At 35.1% G+C, this 17180-nt stretch overlaps 1 protein-coding gene across 10 annotated transcripts in view; it reads left to right on the top strand.

Annotated features, from left to right (window-relative positions):
* Positions 1 to 17180, top strand: part of Tmem135 (transmembrane protein 135) — a 236719-nt gene that overhangs the window by 146587 nt on the left and 72952 nt on the right. For all 10 annotated transcript variants that reach the window (XM_078046833.1, XM_078046836.1, XM_078046839.1 and 7 more), the window contains one exon: positions 3639 to 3685. In XM_078046833.1, the coding sequence (XP_077902959.1) occupies positions 3639 to 3685 (47 nt within the window). The remainder of the gene's footprint in view (positions 1 to 3638; positions 3686 to 17180) is intronic.

Raw genomic sequence — 17180 nt, forward strand, 5'->3', positions numbered from 1 at the left:
AATGTACTTGTCACTCTATTAGGCTTTTTGTATGTTTTGTCATAGCATTTAATCCTTATAACATATGTAATAGCATGAATTATTTCTACAAATGAACAAATGAAATATTTTTTGTGTTGAGTTGCACAGAGTATGAAAAGGTTGTGATGTATAAAGATAACCATATGCAAACACATACTTTACGACCAGAGTTAAATTATGTAAAGTGCTATAACAAACACTTTTACAACACAGTAAAATATTGTTCCCTAGGTAGAGATGTCCAATAGAACCTTTTATAGTGATGAAGATGATCTATACCTGTTCTATGATAAACACTACCACGTATGTCCGTTGATATATGCATAGTGTGAATGAGGAACTCAATTTTAATATTTAATTTAAACTTAAATAACTGCTTCTGGACAAGATTTCCTAACAGTGATTGAATTTACTCTCCCAATTTAAGCATCTGAGTAGTTAAAAAAAAAAAAAAAGGACAAAATACATGAAACTATGGTTTGTAAGAACCTAGACATTAAGCACTGAAGGCCAGGGATTCCCTGAGACATGAAAATTAATGAAATGAGCCTATTATTATTCTGGTTTACTTGCTTAGCATGTGTGAGGCACTGGGTTTGATCCTTGAGAGAATTTTTAGGCATGAATCAAAAAGGAATCACTTGCACAAAGTCCAGAAGACTTTCTCAGTTGAGAAACGTGTGGACAGGCCATGCTGGAAAAAGTTCACAGAACAGAGGAATAGAGAGGAAAGTACTCAGTTTATTACAGATTAGAATGTGTATGAGGAAACTACCCCCAGGATAAGTCAAAAGCCAACCTAAAGGATTATAGGCTCTTAATGGAATGACTGGCACTTAAATAGGGGTAGGACTACTCTCTGTTTCTATGAACCCACCGTACTGGAAAATTGCAAAAAATCATGTGGCATTGGGTAAGTTTTTAATCTCAGTAACAGGTAATAATTAGTAGTGCTCCTAGATTGAGCATTACTACAGTCCCTCCTGAATATCTTAAAAGCAATTCCTTAAAAGAATTAAGCTGTTTCCAAGTAATTTAATTGTGTCCCAGAATAAAGCTTAAGAAGATTTATGGGAACACCGAAATATCCATTTCCCATCAAGGTAAAATTCAGAATGCCTAACATCAAATAAAATATTACCATTTAAGACATCAAATAACTCATAATGAGATAGATCTGTCAATTAATGTCAAACTAGAACTGACAAAGGTATTAGATTTAACAGGCAAGGACATTAAAAAGAGTTATTAAAACTAAATCCTGTAGTGTCCAAAAGTTAAATAGAGACACAGAAGATAAAATAAAACCCCAAATTAGACTAGAAGAATAAAATTACAATGTATGAGATGCAAAGTTTACTGAATAGCATTAATGGTAGATACACATTGCATAAGAAAGTTTTAGTGAAGATGTTTCAATAGAAATGGTACAGAATAAAATGTAGAAAATAAAGTTTTTTTTAATAGAATAATGATTATTAATTGTGAGTTGTGGAAAATTTCAGGTGACTTGAAGTTTCTGAAAGAGAGTAAGGAGGATCAAAACATTAGATGAATTCTCAGCTAAAAGTTTTTAAATTTAATGAAAGTTGTAAACTCACAGTTCCAAGAAGCTAAATGGAATCTTAGTACAATAAACATGACAAGGGTTACCTCAAGGCACAACAATAATAATCAAATTCTGAAGATATGTTAGAGTGAAATCTCTAAACTACTGAAAAAAGAAATACATCCACCTAGAATTTTATACTTAGCAAAGGTATCTTTCACAATTAAGTAGAAAAGAATTTCAGCCATATATTTTCAATGAAAAGCGAGTAAAATGTAGTAGTAAACTTACTTACTATACCCTTACCCCCAAAACACACACACACACACACACACATACACACACACACACACACACACACACACACTCACACAGACAATGGATGGCACCAATAGCACAATTGTCAGGAGAAATGAAAATACACTCTTATAAGATATTTATACTGTGGTAAGTGGCACAGTTGTCATTTGACTGTAGACCATAGCAATTTATAGATGTGTGTTATAAATGTTAAAACAGACATTAAACTATCCCAACAAAGAAGGGAAAATGGAATCATTAGACAAATTCAGTTAATCCAAAATGGAGTAAAAAAAAATGGAGTGAAAAAGAAACAAAAGTGAGATAAATAGAAAAATTAATAATAAGGTGATAGATTTAAATCTAAACATTCCACTAACTGCATTAAATAAAAGTAGTCTAAATATCCCAATTGAGAGGCAGAGATTTTCAGGATAATAAAAAGGAAGAGACAACGATATGCTGCTTGTAAGCAATATACACATTTAATAATCCTAATCAGTTAAAAATAAAAGAAAATTAATGCTAAATAAAAGAGATCTAGGATTGCTGTCAGACAAATAATGAGAGAATGCTATAAAACGGCACTATTTTAACATAGGATAGCAAAATAGCACTATTTGCCGATGATAGGATTCTATACCTAAAAGACCCAAAAAATTTCACCAGAAAACTTCTAGAACTAGTAAAAGAATTCAGCAAAGTAGCAGGATGCAAAATCAACACCCATAAATCAAAGGCATTTCTGTATATCAGTGACAAATCCTCTGAAAGGGAAACAAGGAAAACTATGCCATTTACAATAGCATCAAAATAAATAAATAAATAAAATACTTGGGAATCAACTTAATGAAAGAGGTTAAAGTCTTCTACAATGAAAACTACAGAATGGTAAAGAAGGAAATTAAAGAAGACCTTAGAAGATGGAAAGATCTACCTTATTCTTGGATAGGCAGAATTAATACTGACAAAATGATCATAATACCCAAACCACTGTACAGATGTAATGCAATTCCAATCAAAATCCCAATGACATTCCTCATAGAAATAGAAAAAGCAGTTAGTCATGAAATTCATCTGGAAAAATAAGAGACCCAGAATAGCTAAAACAATCCTTAGCAAGAAGAGTGAAGCAGGTGGCATCACTATACCAGACCTTAAACTATACTACAGAGCAATAGTAACAAAAAGAGCATGATGTTGGCAACAAAACTAATAGACCAATGGTACAGAATAGAGGACACAGAGACAAACCCACATAATTACAGTTATTTTATATTTGACAAAGGTGCCAAAAACGTACAATGGGAAAAAGAACAAGAATTAAGAATTAGCTGTCTGCTGAACTGTATTTTACTTTTGATTGTCTTGATATAGAAGTTAATAGGCTTTCTGACATACATTGACTTGAATGTATAAAAGCCATTATCCTAGTTTTGAAGTTAATTGCTTTATAAATTTATAAATTTTGGTCCTTCTGGGGGTAAAGTTAGTGGTGGGTGGGCTGTGCTTAGAACTAATCCCTTACGGGTATGGAGAGACAGTTGTACATAATGTGTATATTTATAATTATCTATATAATTAGTTTATTATTGCCTTAATATAGTTTATTTGAAAGATTGAGAGTATAACATATGCATGACTAGTTTTATATATCATTTTATTGTTTCAGGCACAAATTTTAATAATGGATATTTTCTTTTTCTAAGTCATACAAATGATGATGTCAGTGTTCTTTTGCAACTAATCTATTTTCTCCTTATTGTAGGTCCTTTTGTTCTGCATAACAGCAGCCATGTACATGTTCTTTTTCAGGTATGTTGTGTTTTATCTATTTATTTTAATACCAAAAATAGTATGCCTTTGTAATGTTTTTGTCAACCATGAAACTCAAAATAGTCCCTAAAAAATTGGACCCCACAAATGACCTTGTTTCCCAGGGTTGGTAATGGATAAATACCTACTCCGTTTTGACTAGATAAAAGACAAGCGGGGGAAGAAAGATTTTGTTTTTCCTCCCATTCTCCATGTAGGCTCATCTTAGAAAATAGAATATGTCAATTAATTATTACTCAAATCCCAATAAATGAATTTTTGTTTGCTTTTAGATATTTTTTACTTTCCTTATAAAAACAATCAATGTTTTATATTTAAATGAGAAAAAAGTGACAGTAGGGTTCTAGCAATCAATATTTTAAATTTAAATGGGAAAAAAAGTGGCAATAAGGTTCTAGCTAAGCCTTATGTGAAGGTACCTTAACACATTAATCATACTCTATAAATATTAAATTTGTCTCTAAGTTTAAAGTTGTACTTTAATTGGAACTCTGAGGACTAGAAATCTTAGGACTGTGGGAAGAGTGTCAGAGTGTTTCAAGTTATGAATGCTAATAAAAAGACTATCTGTCATCTTTGTATAACCATAGCAATATGAAATATAATTTTTGATTAGAGTGAGTCTACTCCTTAATCACAACCTTCATCTTCAGTGATACCAGTTAATTCCCATTTATCTCTCCCTTATTTAAATAAATCTGTTTTGATTTTCTTGGATCTATGCAGTGTTCAACCACAGCAAAAATCCCCAGGCTTTTAAGTTTATAATTTATACTTAATTGACAAAGGCAGTTATGGATTTTAATCATATATTTGGTAGATATATTTATCTTTTCTTTAAAAATAATGAAATAATTGAGCCTGCCAACATTTTTCAACCACTGTTTTCTTACCAGAACATCTTAATATATATTTGATGAATCCCGATGACATAATTCAAAATTACTTTGATTTTGAAAATGTTATATGTAAGTACAAAATGATGATGATGTTGTTTTTATTTTGGTAAAGAGACAGCCAGTGTGTTAGAGGAAAAGGCATAAACATTCAAAGTTGGGAGGTTTTGACTTGCAAAGGATTGGTAATGGGATACATAGTATTTTATATCAGTTACTAGTAACTGAAAAAATTATTGGAGCTGTCTGGTTGTCTCTGAATTTTTTTCCCCTCAGTGCTGCGGTGAATGCAGGGCCTTGTAGAGGCTAGGCAGGTGCTCTCCCACCTCTAGCTGGAAAAGTTCTAATCTGTTTATTATTTTTACTGTATCTTCATATATGCTATACTGTTACACTGGACTATTATACTATATGCAGACTATGGTCCCTTTCTTATATTTTTAACTTATGAGTAGGTTGGGAGGTTTAGGAACAATGACTGCTTTATTCCATCAATTTACAAACAATTTATGATTGTATTCACATGTATTAATAGGGAAATGTTACAGAAAGTTCACATAGTTTATTTTTATATGTTTATTTGTATAGTCTGAAGATATAGCATATCTGCTGGGAAAAATGAAATTATAAGTATTGCAAAGTTAGAAATTTGACTCTTGTTGACATGCACAGGAGGAAAGAACAACATCAAATAAATTTTCTTTTTGTCAAAATACGTACCAGAACAGGCATTTAAATGAAATAGTGACACTGAAAAACAACATATATGCTTTAATGTTTGGCATTCCTTTGTCATAAGATGGTTTTGAGGTTTGAAAACAAATCATGTGTTGAATTCACTGATAAATGACCAATTTGTAGCATGGTTCTAGGAAATTACATTTTGAAAGCTGTTGCCATCAACCTCGTATTTTTGGTGTAGAAAGAAAATCAACCCTATAAATATGTGTTTTGGTGCAGAGCTACAGAACCTTTTCCTGTTTCAGTCATAAAGTCTGGGTTAAAAACAACAGTTTAAAATACTTTCCAGAAGGCTCAATGCAAGGTTTAAGTGCCAAGATAAACACTTTCAATTTTCTGAGGAAAAGGGTTGTTTTTCTTCTAAAAGAAGCACTATCACCAAATTCTTAGTGTTCTTGGCAAAAGTTAGTTTGAATAACTCAACAAAAGAGGTTTGATGAATGGTAAAATAAAACCATTTACAAAGTACTATAACCAAACAAAACAATGTTATATGTTTTTCTGAACTCTAACTTGTGTTTGGAATGAACAAACATTATACAATAGCATTTAGCTAGTCCAAATGCATTGGAATATTTTATTCTTAATTAAATTTTATTATAAGTACAGATATTTGTGGACACATATATTCAATTGTTAATAATTATTTTCAATTTAATTGCATAAAATCGAATACTTAAATATCATGATATTGACCCCAAGACTCCTTTTATTGTAACGTTTTTTGGCAAGAGTATAAGAGAAAAATTGTATGTTTGAAGAGCCAACTTATGGTTTTATCCAAATATATAAATGGGAAAAATTGAAATGAGACCCCTTTCAAAACAGAAAAAATGTACCAATTTTATTTTTTCTTTAAAGAAAGAACTGGAAGAAATAGTTCCTTGAGTATTTTTCGAGTATGTTCCTTGGTTATGGTGGTTATATTGCAAGTTTATTTAAAAAGCAACACGATGTTTTTGGTGTTGAAAACTATGGTTAACCAAATGTGAAATGAAATATTTTACTCTTGAATAGCTTTTAATAGCTTTTAATCCATACATGAGAAAAAAAAAAGATTGTGCAAATGGAATTCTGAGATCATCTCACAGGCTTGAGCTGGGGAAAGGTAGTGTGTGTGAGAGAGCTCTAGTTCTGTTACACTTTTTAGCCAGCTGGCTTGCAGCAGTATAACTATAAAGTACTTGCTGTAGTCTTTTAGGAATTAAGGTATAACTCAGGATGCACATATATTGAAGACCCTTTGAAAGAAGGCTCTTTGTACCATCCCAGTGAACATTCTTTTGGGTGTTGCTGCCTCCTTGTTAAGTTATCTTATCATTAAGCATTCTTTTGTCATGACTGTACATTAGGGTATTGTCTATCATGATCAATGCAGGCCAAGTAGGATCATGAAAATTTGGTAGAAAATCTTGTCTCATGTACTACTTGAAGCAGTTTTTTAAACTTTCAAATATGTATTTACGAGTAAAATAGCCTATTTTTTGTGTCAAAGGATTCATTATATTTCTTGAATTAGGATTAATTAGGAGGGAAAAAAGAAATTTTCTTTTGACCACTAACATTTTTCTCTTTTATGTGAGAAAACAAAGAATCAACAAAAAGCACAAAGAGAAAATATTATACTTAATCCTGTTCACTGAAAGAAAAAAGAAAGAAAAAAAGCAGTGCTTTTAAGCATCGTTGGTTTTGTTTTCAACTATAGGTATGAAAAATACCTATATTTTAGAGAAAGGAAGTAATTCAGCATGATTTCTTTGTTAGTTTAAACGAGATAGTATCATAGAGTATATAATAATTTTGATCCTAGCCTCATGACTACTAGTTAGACATTCTTCCCAAAAGTCTTTGCAAAGGCAACAGTTTCAACAGTTTGTTTCAAAATATAGATTGAAAAGCTCAGTCATGTCATAGCCATTAATCTATATACATAATGAACTATTTCACAATGGACATATCTTACATAATCTGATGTTAACATGGAAAGGTACAGCATTTTTAGTCAGAAACCAGTGCAAATGACAGTTTATTGTCATTTTTAAGCATATTTAGAAATAGTGTTTTTCTGTTACCTGATGGTTTCTAATCAGCTCTTTGTGAAAACAAAAATAATAAACTATTTCATTACCCTTAAGATATAGGTTTAGTTTTTGTAGTTACTATTTATTGGTTGGAAAACCTGCGCTTTTTGATTACAAGACATTTGTGATTGTCATAGAATATCTTTGTATAAGCTTACCTTAGTGTCTTTGAACAAACTGTAACACCAACTAAAGAACTTCAGATCTTGGTCTTTTACTCATTTATTTAATGACCATTTAAGTATCAGGTAAGTTTTATTTAAAGTATTGCTTTAAAATATCCAAAATCCTCTTTAAAAACATTAAAATATTTATGACATTTGGAGCTTAAAACTTTGACCTCTTGGGAGAATTTTCCCTAAATAATTAGATTTCATTTAAAAAAAATCATTTGCAAAAAAAAATTGATATGCTGAGAGTGAATTGGACATTTGGAAGGGAGCACATGATAGGACATCGGAAGATCATATTTTTATTATCCAGTAGAGAAAGTGTGATTACTTCTCTTTGAGTTAGTTTTCAGTTGCTATAACATAATATCTGAAACTGAGTAATATATTAGGAAAAAGGGTTTATTTAGCTCACAGTTTTGGGGGTGAAAGTCTAAGATTGGCTAGCCTCATTGATTTGGTCTCTAATGAGGGTCCCTTGTGTGGGTTCGTGATATGACTGATGATATCACACTGGAGCTACATTTAAAAGGGAAAGATCATATGGTGAAACAGGAATTGAGAAAGCAGGAAAGGGGTCTTTTCTCTTTTATAACAACCTTCTCATGAAAACTAATTGGGTTTCCCACAAGAATTATTTTTTTTTTTATTTTTTTAATTTTTTTTAATTTTTTTTTTTATTGATTGTTCAAAACATTACAGAGCTCAAGACATATCATCTTTCATACATTCGACTCAATTGGGTTTTGAACTCCCCAAATACATAATACCGACTCACTTCTGTTACATACTCGCATTTTTACATAATGGCATATTAGAGACTGTTGTATTCTGCTACCTTTCCTATCCCCTACTATCCCCCCTCCCCTCCCCTCCCCTCCCATCTTCCCTCTCTACCTCCTCTGCTGTTGTTCAATTCTCTCCCCTTTTTTTCCCCCCACCCCCTTGCCCCTCATAACCTCTTATAATTTTGTGTATCACTGAAGGTCTCCTACCATTTCCATATGTTTTCCCTTCTCTCTTCCTTTCTCTCCCCCCATTCGTCTTAGTTTGCTGGTAGTCTTTTCCTCATGCTCTTCCTTCCTGTTCTATTCTTAGTGGCTCTCTTTATATCAAAGAAGACATTTGACATTTGTTTTTTAGGGCTTGGCTAGCTTCACTTAGCATAATCTGCTCTAATGCCATCCATTTCCCTGCAAATTCTATGATTTTGTCGTTTCTTAGTGCTGCATAATACTCCATTGTGTATAGCTGCCACAATTTTTTTATCCACTCATCTATTGAAGGGCATCTAGGTTGGTTCCACAGTCTAGCTATTGTGAATTGTGCTGCTATAATCATTGATGTGGCCGTATCCGTATAGTGTGCTCTTTTAAGGTCCTCAGGGAATAGTCCAAGAAGGGCAATAGCTGGGTCAAATGGTGGATCCATTCCCAGCTTTCCCAGGAATCTCCATACTGCTTTCCAAATTGGCCTCACCATTTTGCAGTCCCACCAGCAGTGAACAAGTGTGCCCTTTTCCCCACATCCTCGCCAACACTTATTGTTGTTTGACTTCATAATGGCTGCCAATCTTACAGGAGTGAAATGGTATCTTAGGGTGGTTTTGATTTGCATTTCTCTGATTGCTAGAGATGGTGAGCATTTTCTCATGTGCTTGTGGATTGATTGTATGTCCTCCTCTGAGAAGTGTCTGTTCAGGTCCTTGGCCCATTTGTTGATTGGATTATTTGTTATCTTATTGTTTAATTTTTTGAGTTCTTTGTACATTCTGGATATTAGGGCTCTATCTGAGGTGTGAGGGGTAAAAATTTGTTCCCAGGATGTAGGCTCTCTATTTACCTCTTTTACTGTTTCTCTTGCTGAGAAAAAACTTTTTAGTTTAAGTAGGTCCCATTTGTTTATTCTTGTCATTAACTCTTGGGCTACGGGCGTTCTATTAAGGAATTTGGAGCCCGACCCAACAATATGTAGATCGTAGCCAACTTTTCCTTCTATCAGACGCAGTGTCTCTGTTTTTATATCTAGCTCCTTGATCCATTTTGAGTTAACTTTTGTGGCTGGCGAGAGAAAGGGATTCAATTTCATTTTGTTGCATATGGATTTCCAATTTTCCCAGCACCCTTTGTTGAAGATGCTATCCTTCCTCCATTGCATGTTTTTAGCCCCTTTATCAAATATAAGATAGTTGTAACTTTGTGGATTAGTCTCTGTGTCCTCTATTCTGTACCATTGGTCCACCTGCCTGTTTTGGTACCAGTACCATGCTGTTTTTGTTACTATTGCTTTGTAGTACAGTTTGAGCTCTGGTATCGCTATACCTCCAGATTCACACTTCCTGCTTAGAATTGCTTTTGCTATTCTGGGTCTTTTGTTTTTCCATATGAATTTCATGATTGCTTTATCTATTTCTACAAGAAATGTCTTTGGGATTCTGATTGGCATCGCATTAAACCTGTAGAGAACTTTGGGTAATATCGCCATTTTGATGATGTTTGTTCTGCCTATCCATGAACAGGGTACATTTTTCCATCTTCTGAGATCTTCTTCTATCTCTCTCTTTAAGGTTCTGTAGTTTTCATTGTATAAATCTTTCACCTCTTTTGTTAGGTTGATTCCCAAGTATCTTATTTTCTTTGAGGATATTGTGAATGGAGTGGTTTTCCTTATTTCCATTTCAGAGGTTTTGTTGCTGATATACAGGAATGCCTTTGATTTGTGCGTGTTGATTTTATATTCTGCCACTTTGCTGAATTCATTTATTAACTCTAGCAGCTTCTTTGTAGATCCTTTTGGGTCTGTTAAGTAAATTATCATGTCATCTGCAAATAGCGATAATTTAATTTCTTCTTTTCCTATTTTTATGCCTTTAATTTCTTTTGTCTGTCTAATTGCTCTGGCTAGTACTTCGAGAACTAAATTGAATAGAAGTGGTGATAGAGGACATCCCTGTCTTGTTCCAGATTTTAGAGGGAATGCCTTCAGTTTTTCTCCGATTAGGATGATGCTAGCCTGAGGTTTAGCATATATAGCTTTTACAATGTTGAGGTAAGTTCCTGATATCCCTAGTTTTTCTAATGTTTTGAACATAAAGGGATGTTGTATTTTGTCAAATGCTTTTTCTGCATCTATCGAGATGATCATATGGTTCTTGTCTTTAAGCCTATTGATGTGGTGAATAGCATGTATTGATTTCCGTATATTGAACCAGCCTTGCATCCCAGGGATGAATCCTACTTGATCATGGTGCACAAGTTTTCTGATATGTTTTTGTATTCGATTCGCCAGAATTTTATTGAGAATTTTTGCATCCAAGTTCATTAGAGATATTGGTCTGTAGTTTTCTTTCTTTGAAGTGTCTTTGTCTGGTTTTGGGATCAGGGTGATGTTGGCCTCATAGAATGAATTTGGAAGAGCTCCTTCTTTTTCTATTTCTTGAAATAGTTTGAAAAGTATTGGTATTAGTTCTTCTTTGAAGGTTTTGTAGAACTCCGCTGTATACCCATCAGGTCCAGGGCTTTTCTTGGTTGGTAGTCTTTTGATGGCTTCTTCTATTTCTTCATTTGTTATTGGTCTGTTTAAATTGTGTGTGTCTTCCTGTCTCAATCTGGGCAAATCATATGCCTTAAGAAATTTATCGATATCTTCGCTATCTTCTATTTTATTAGAATATAGGGTTTCAAAATAGTTTCTAATTATCTTCTGTATTTCTGTAGTGTCTGTTGTGATATTGCCTTTTTCACCCCGTATATTAGTAATTTGAGTTCTCTCTCTTCTTCTTTTTGTTAGCATAGCTAAGGGCTTGTCTATCTTATTTATTTTTTCAAAGAACCAACTTTTAGTTTTATCAATTTTTTCAATAGTTTTTTTTGTTTCAATTTCGTTTATTTCTGCTCTAATTTTAATTATTTCTTGTCTTCTACTACAATTGCTGTTGTTTTGTTCTTCCTTTTCTAGGTTTTTGAGGTGTAGTGTGAGTTCATTTATTTGTTGGTTTTTTCTTTTTTTGATGAAAGAACTCCAGGATATGAATTTCCCTCTTAAAACTGCTTTCATTGTGTCCCATAGATTCTGGTATGTTGTGTCTGTATTATCATTTGACTCTAAGAATTTTTTTATCTCTTCCTTTATGTCTTCTGTAACCCATTGATCATTCAATAACATATTGTTCATTTTCCATGTGGTGTAGGATTTTTCCTTCCTTTTTTTATCATTGATTTCCAATTTCATTCCATTATGGTCACATATGGTGCATGGTATTATCTCCACACTTTTATATTTACTAAGATTTGCCTTATGGCATAATATATGGTCTATTTTTGAGTAGGATCCATGTGCTGCTGAGAAGAACGTGTATCCACTTGATGATGGTTGGTATATTCTATATATGTCAGTTAGGTCTAGGTTATTGATTGTGCTGTTGAGTTCTATAGTTTCTTTATTCAGTTTTTGTCTAGAGGATCTGTCTAATGGTGAGAGCGGTGTGTTGAAGTCACCCGTAATTATTGTGTTATGGTCTATTTGACTCTTGAACTTGAGGAGCGTTTGTTTTATGTAGATTGCAGCTCCATTGTTTGGTGCATACAAATTGATAATTGTTATGTCTTGTTGGTGGATGGTCCCTTTTAACAGTATATAGTGTCCTTCTTTATCCTTCTTAATTAACTTAGGTTTGAAGTTGATTTTATTTGATATGAGTATGGCCACTCCTGCTTGCTTCCGAGGGCCATGTGAGTGGTATGATTTTTCCCAACCTTTTACCTTCAGCCTGTGTATGTCTTTTCCTATCATATGAGTCTCCTGAAGGCAGCATATTGTTGGATTTGTTTTTTTGATCCAGGTTGCTAGCCTATGTCTCTTGATTGGTGAGTTTAGGCCATTAACATTTAAAGTTACAATTGAGATATGATTTGTACTTCCAGTCATGCTTCTTTATTTATTTATTTTAGTTTGGCTAGTTTTACTTTTTTGGTTATTTTCCTCCTCCTTTACTGAGATACCTCTTGTTGTTAGTTTTGGGCACTATTTTTCAATTCCTCTTCTTGTAGTATATTGCTCAGAATGCTTTGCAGTGCTGGTTTTCTTGCTGCAAATTCTTTTAGCTTTTGTTTATCGTGAAAGATTTTAATTTCGTTGTCAAATCTGAAGCTCAATTTTGCTGGATACAGTATTCTTGGTTGAAATCCATTATTTTTCAGCGTTTGAAATACATTGTTCCAGGATCTTCTCGCTTTCAAAGTCTGTGATGAGAAATCAGTCGTTAACCTAATTGGTTTACCCCTGAATGTAATCTGTCTCTTTTCTCTGGTAGCTTTTAATATTCTCTCCTTGTCCTGTATGTTGGCTATCTTCATAATTATGTGTCTTGGAGTTGGTCTATTATAGTTTTGAATGTTTGGGGTCCTGTAGGCTTCCAGGATTTGGCAATCCATTCCATCTTTCATCTCTGGGAAGTTTTCTACAATTATTTCATTTAATATGCTGTCCATTCCTTTGGTTTGAATCTCTGTGCCTTCTTCTTTCCCGATGACTCTCAAATTTGGTTTTTTAATGACATCCCATATCTCTTGAATAGATTGCTCATGGGATTTAAGCATCTTTTCTGTGTTGACTATACTCTTTTCAAGTTGATAAACCTTGTCTTCATTATCTGATGTTCTGACTTCTACTTGATCAAGTCTATTTGTAATATTCTCATTTGAGTTTTTAATTTGGTTTATAGTTTCCTGCAATTCTAGGATTATAGTTTGATTCTTTTTTAAGATCTCTATCTCCTGGTAGAGCTCGTTCTTTGCCATTTGAATTTGTTTGTTTAATTCATTTTCAAAATATATTTTTATTTCTTGGACTTGCTGTCTCATGTCTTCTCTAATATTCCTTTCCATTTGAGTTAGGTATGCCTTGAGTTCTTTCCCTATCCCTGCTTCTGATGTTTCTATGTCCTCTTGTAGAATTAAGTTGTCTTGCATTGTTTGTACTCCTTTTTTCCCTTGTTTTCTCATGTTGTCCCCGTTGCTTTCCAGCTCTATTTGATTGTCGTGTTTCTGTTCTCTTCTATAGATTTGTTTCGGTTCTGTATTACTCTGATGCCTCTCCTTAGTGTAGTTAAACTATGCCTGCTGACGTGGATTCCACTGTGAAGGAAGATCCGACGTCCGAGCTCCAGTGACGACACTACTTTGCTATGACCGGCCCCAGTTCCTTGCCGGGGTGTCCTGATGAGGTGGTGTGACTGGACTGTCTCTGTTTGATTTCAGCTCCCAGTCGCGGCAGGCAGGCGGTCTCCAGCCGCCCAGTATCACAGGCCGCAGGCGGGTGATCGGTCACCTGCGGCCGGGTGTTCTCCTACCGCCCAGCTATGCGGGCAGTGGGTGAACTGTCGCCGGCGGGCCTGCAATTTCCAGCTGCCCAGTCTCGAGGGCCTTGCCTCTAGCCTCCTGGTTTCTCCTGCTAGCCTTCTGTAGCCGCAGGGCAGGCCGCACGAATCAGTGGGCCTGGATCTCCGGGGTCCCACAGTTGGCAATTGGGATCCCAGGCACTCTGTCCTTTGGATTTTTCCTGCTTGCCCCTCCCCCAGCTCTAGCTAGACAGGTTGCGTTTTGGCTGCAGATGGGTAGGGGGGGTTGCAGGTCAGGTGCCTCTAGTTCCCCCCTAGTCTTTATGCAGGCTCACTCTGATTCTCCCCCGGCAAGCCTAGGAGAGATTTTATGCGAGTTCCCGATGTGTGGGGGATGGGCTGAGTGCCACACACCTGTTTTGTTGTTGAGATCTGTCGGAGAATGGCGGTGGATATTTCAGCTGTTCAAGATGCTGACTGCTGATTGCCTTGGCGGAGTGTCCGCTGTGGGGGATGGGACTGTACCGCTTCCTTCCCCGTCTAAACTCCCGTACTCCCAAGAATTATTTTTATTCCTTTTGAAGGCAGTCCCTCCAATGCATCCCACTATCTAAAAGTTTTACTATCTCTCACTTTGCCACACTGGAGCCCAAGCTTCTAATACATGAACCTTTGGGGACAAATCACATGCAAACCTTATCAACCCAAGTGAAGGTCATGGTGGTAATATTGTGAAGAGTGTATTTAAGATATGAGGGTTGCTTCATGGATGAGGAAGATGAAAGTTGCTAGAATTTTTTGTGAGCAAATTAGAATAGAGAGAATATGTGTGGAAATAAGTATAGGATTTGCAACTAGTGAGATTGTGATGCTTTTAATACATTTAGATAGAGAAATTTAGCTATCATTTGGTTGTTTGCTGTTAAAGAAATTCATTTTAGTCAGACATAGAAATTTTGGAGTTACCAGCATATAGAAAATAGTTTGAGCCATGTTATAGGTAGGTAGTATTCCATAGTGAGAATTTGGAGATTAAAAGATTAAATAGGTTCAAAGATGGACTGGAGACCCTTTGAAATCTAGGCTATGGGAAAATAATCAGTGAAAGAGAGGCAGAGTAGTAGCAAAAGGCAATATAACTATTTTATGAAGATAAGAGGTTATTCTTGGCTGTCATATAGCCATTTGGCTTTGAACAAATTACATGATTTCTCTAAACCTCAGTTTCCTTATTATGAACTGTATAGCTGGGCATGGTGGTGTATGCCTATAATTGTGGGGACTCTGGGGGCTGAGGCAGGGTATTCACAAGTTCAAGGCCAGTATTAGCAATTTAGTGAGATGCTATTTAAAAAAAATGGACTGGGTATGTAGCTCAGTGGCAATGTGCCCCTGTGGGTTTAATCCCTAGTATCATTAAACACACACACTCACACACCACTATACCTATCTACCTCATGTGTTGATTTGAATTGTAAGGATTAAATAAGATATAATGTCTTTAAAATGTTTTTAGATGTGACCCAAAATAAGATATATGTTATTTTGTGTGAAAATATATATTTCCTAAAATGATACTTAACATATATATTATATTTGGATATTTTTCATTCTACTTTTTTTGTTGTTGTTTACAAAGCTCTTCTGACTTAAGCACTCACAGAATATAGCCAGTAGTGTGAAAATAAATAGCTAATACATATGAATACCTAGCATAGTGATTGATACCTTAGCAATAGTAAAGAACAGTGATAATTATTTTTCAGTCCTATAATTCATTTGGAAAAATCAAAGAACCAGAACAGCAAAAGTAATTCCAAGTCAAAAAGAAAATGCTGGAGATATCCCAATACCCGATTTCAAATTATACCAGACAGCTATAGTAACAAAAGCGGCATGGTAGTGGCATAAAAACAGACACATAGACCAATGGTACAGAATAGATGACACAGAGACAAACTCACATATCTACAGTCATCTTATCCTTGACAAAAGTGCCTGCAATCTGTATACGGGGTAAAAATGGGAGTTCATAACCCACTTGAATCTAAAGTATGAAATATGATATGTCAAGAGCTATGTATTGTTTTGAACAGCCAATAAAAAAGTGCCAAAAATACATATTGGAGAAAAGATAACCAGTTTTCCCAGCACCATTTGTTTAAAAAGGCTATCTATGTGTAGAAGAATAAGACTGGGCTCTTATCTCTCTGCATAAAAAATCAAATCAAAATCGATCAAAGATTTAAGAATTAGATCAGAAACTATGCAACTTTTAGAAGAAGACATACTGTCAACACTCCAGCATACAGGCATAGGCAATAACTTTGTTAATGTGACCCCTAAAGCTCATGTAATCATACCAAGAGTTAATAAATGTGATGGCATCAAATTAAAAAGCTTATGCACAGGGCTAGAGTTGTTGCTCAGCAGTAGAGTGATTGCCCAGCACATGTGAGGCACTGGGTTCAATTCTCAGTTGTCTATCAACAACTAAAAAAATATTTTTTAGAAAGCTTCTGCACAGCAAAGGAAATGATTAGGAATATGAAGAGAGTATCTACAATGTGGGAGAAAATATATGCTAGCTACACTTTTGTCAGAGAATTAATATGTAGAATACACAAAGAACTCAAAAAACTTCATACCAAAACTCACAGATAACCCAATTAATAAATGGACAAGTGAATTAAACAGATATTTCACAAAAGAAGAGATACAAATGGCCAACAAATATATGAAAAAATATTCAACATCATTAGCATTAGGGAAATGCAAATCAAAACTACACTGAGATTTCATCTCCCATGAGTAAGAATGACAGTCATCAAGAATACAAATAATGGCACCACTGACACAAATGCTGCTGCCATGCCCAGAGGTCTTTTCTCTGAGCAGGGCCAGGGCTACCTCTGTGGCTACCTCTGAATTCACTGCCGCTGATGAATGGAGGTCTCTTGTCCAGTCAGCTGCCACCTGCAGCGCTACTGCCACTGCTGCTGCTGACCTGCTTCCTGCTGCCAACAATCACCACCACTACTACTGCTACCACTGTGTAGAGGACTGCTGGTGGGGAGACTCCAGATTGCTTGTGGCTGCATCCATTTTAGGACACCAGCCAGAGCCTGGGTGCCAGCAGGTTTACCACTATAAGAGCCTCTATCTGGGGACTCTGGCTGGGACATGCAGGTCCAGTGTGGGGGTGCCTGCATGTTTATAGGTGCTTGGGGTCTTTCTGCTCGGAGTGCT

This window comes from Ictidomys tridecemlineatus, chromosome 4, assembly GCF_052094955.1.
Source record: "Ictidomys tridecemlineatus isolate mIctTri1 chromosome 4, mIctTri1.hap1, whole genome shotgun sequence".
Lineage (NCBI taxonomy): Eukaryota > Metazoa > Chordata > Mammalia > Rodentia > Sciuridae > Ictidomys > Ictidomys tridecemlineatus.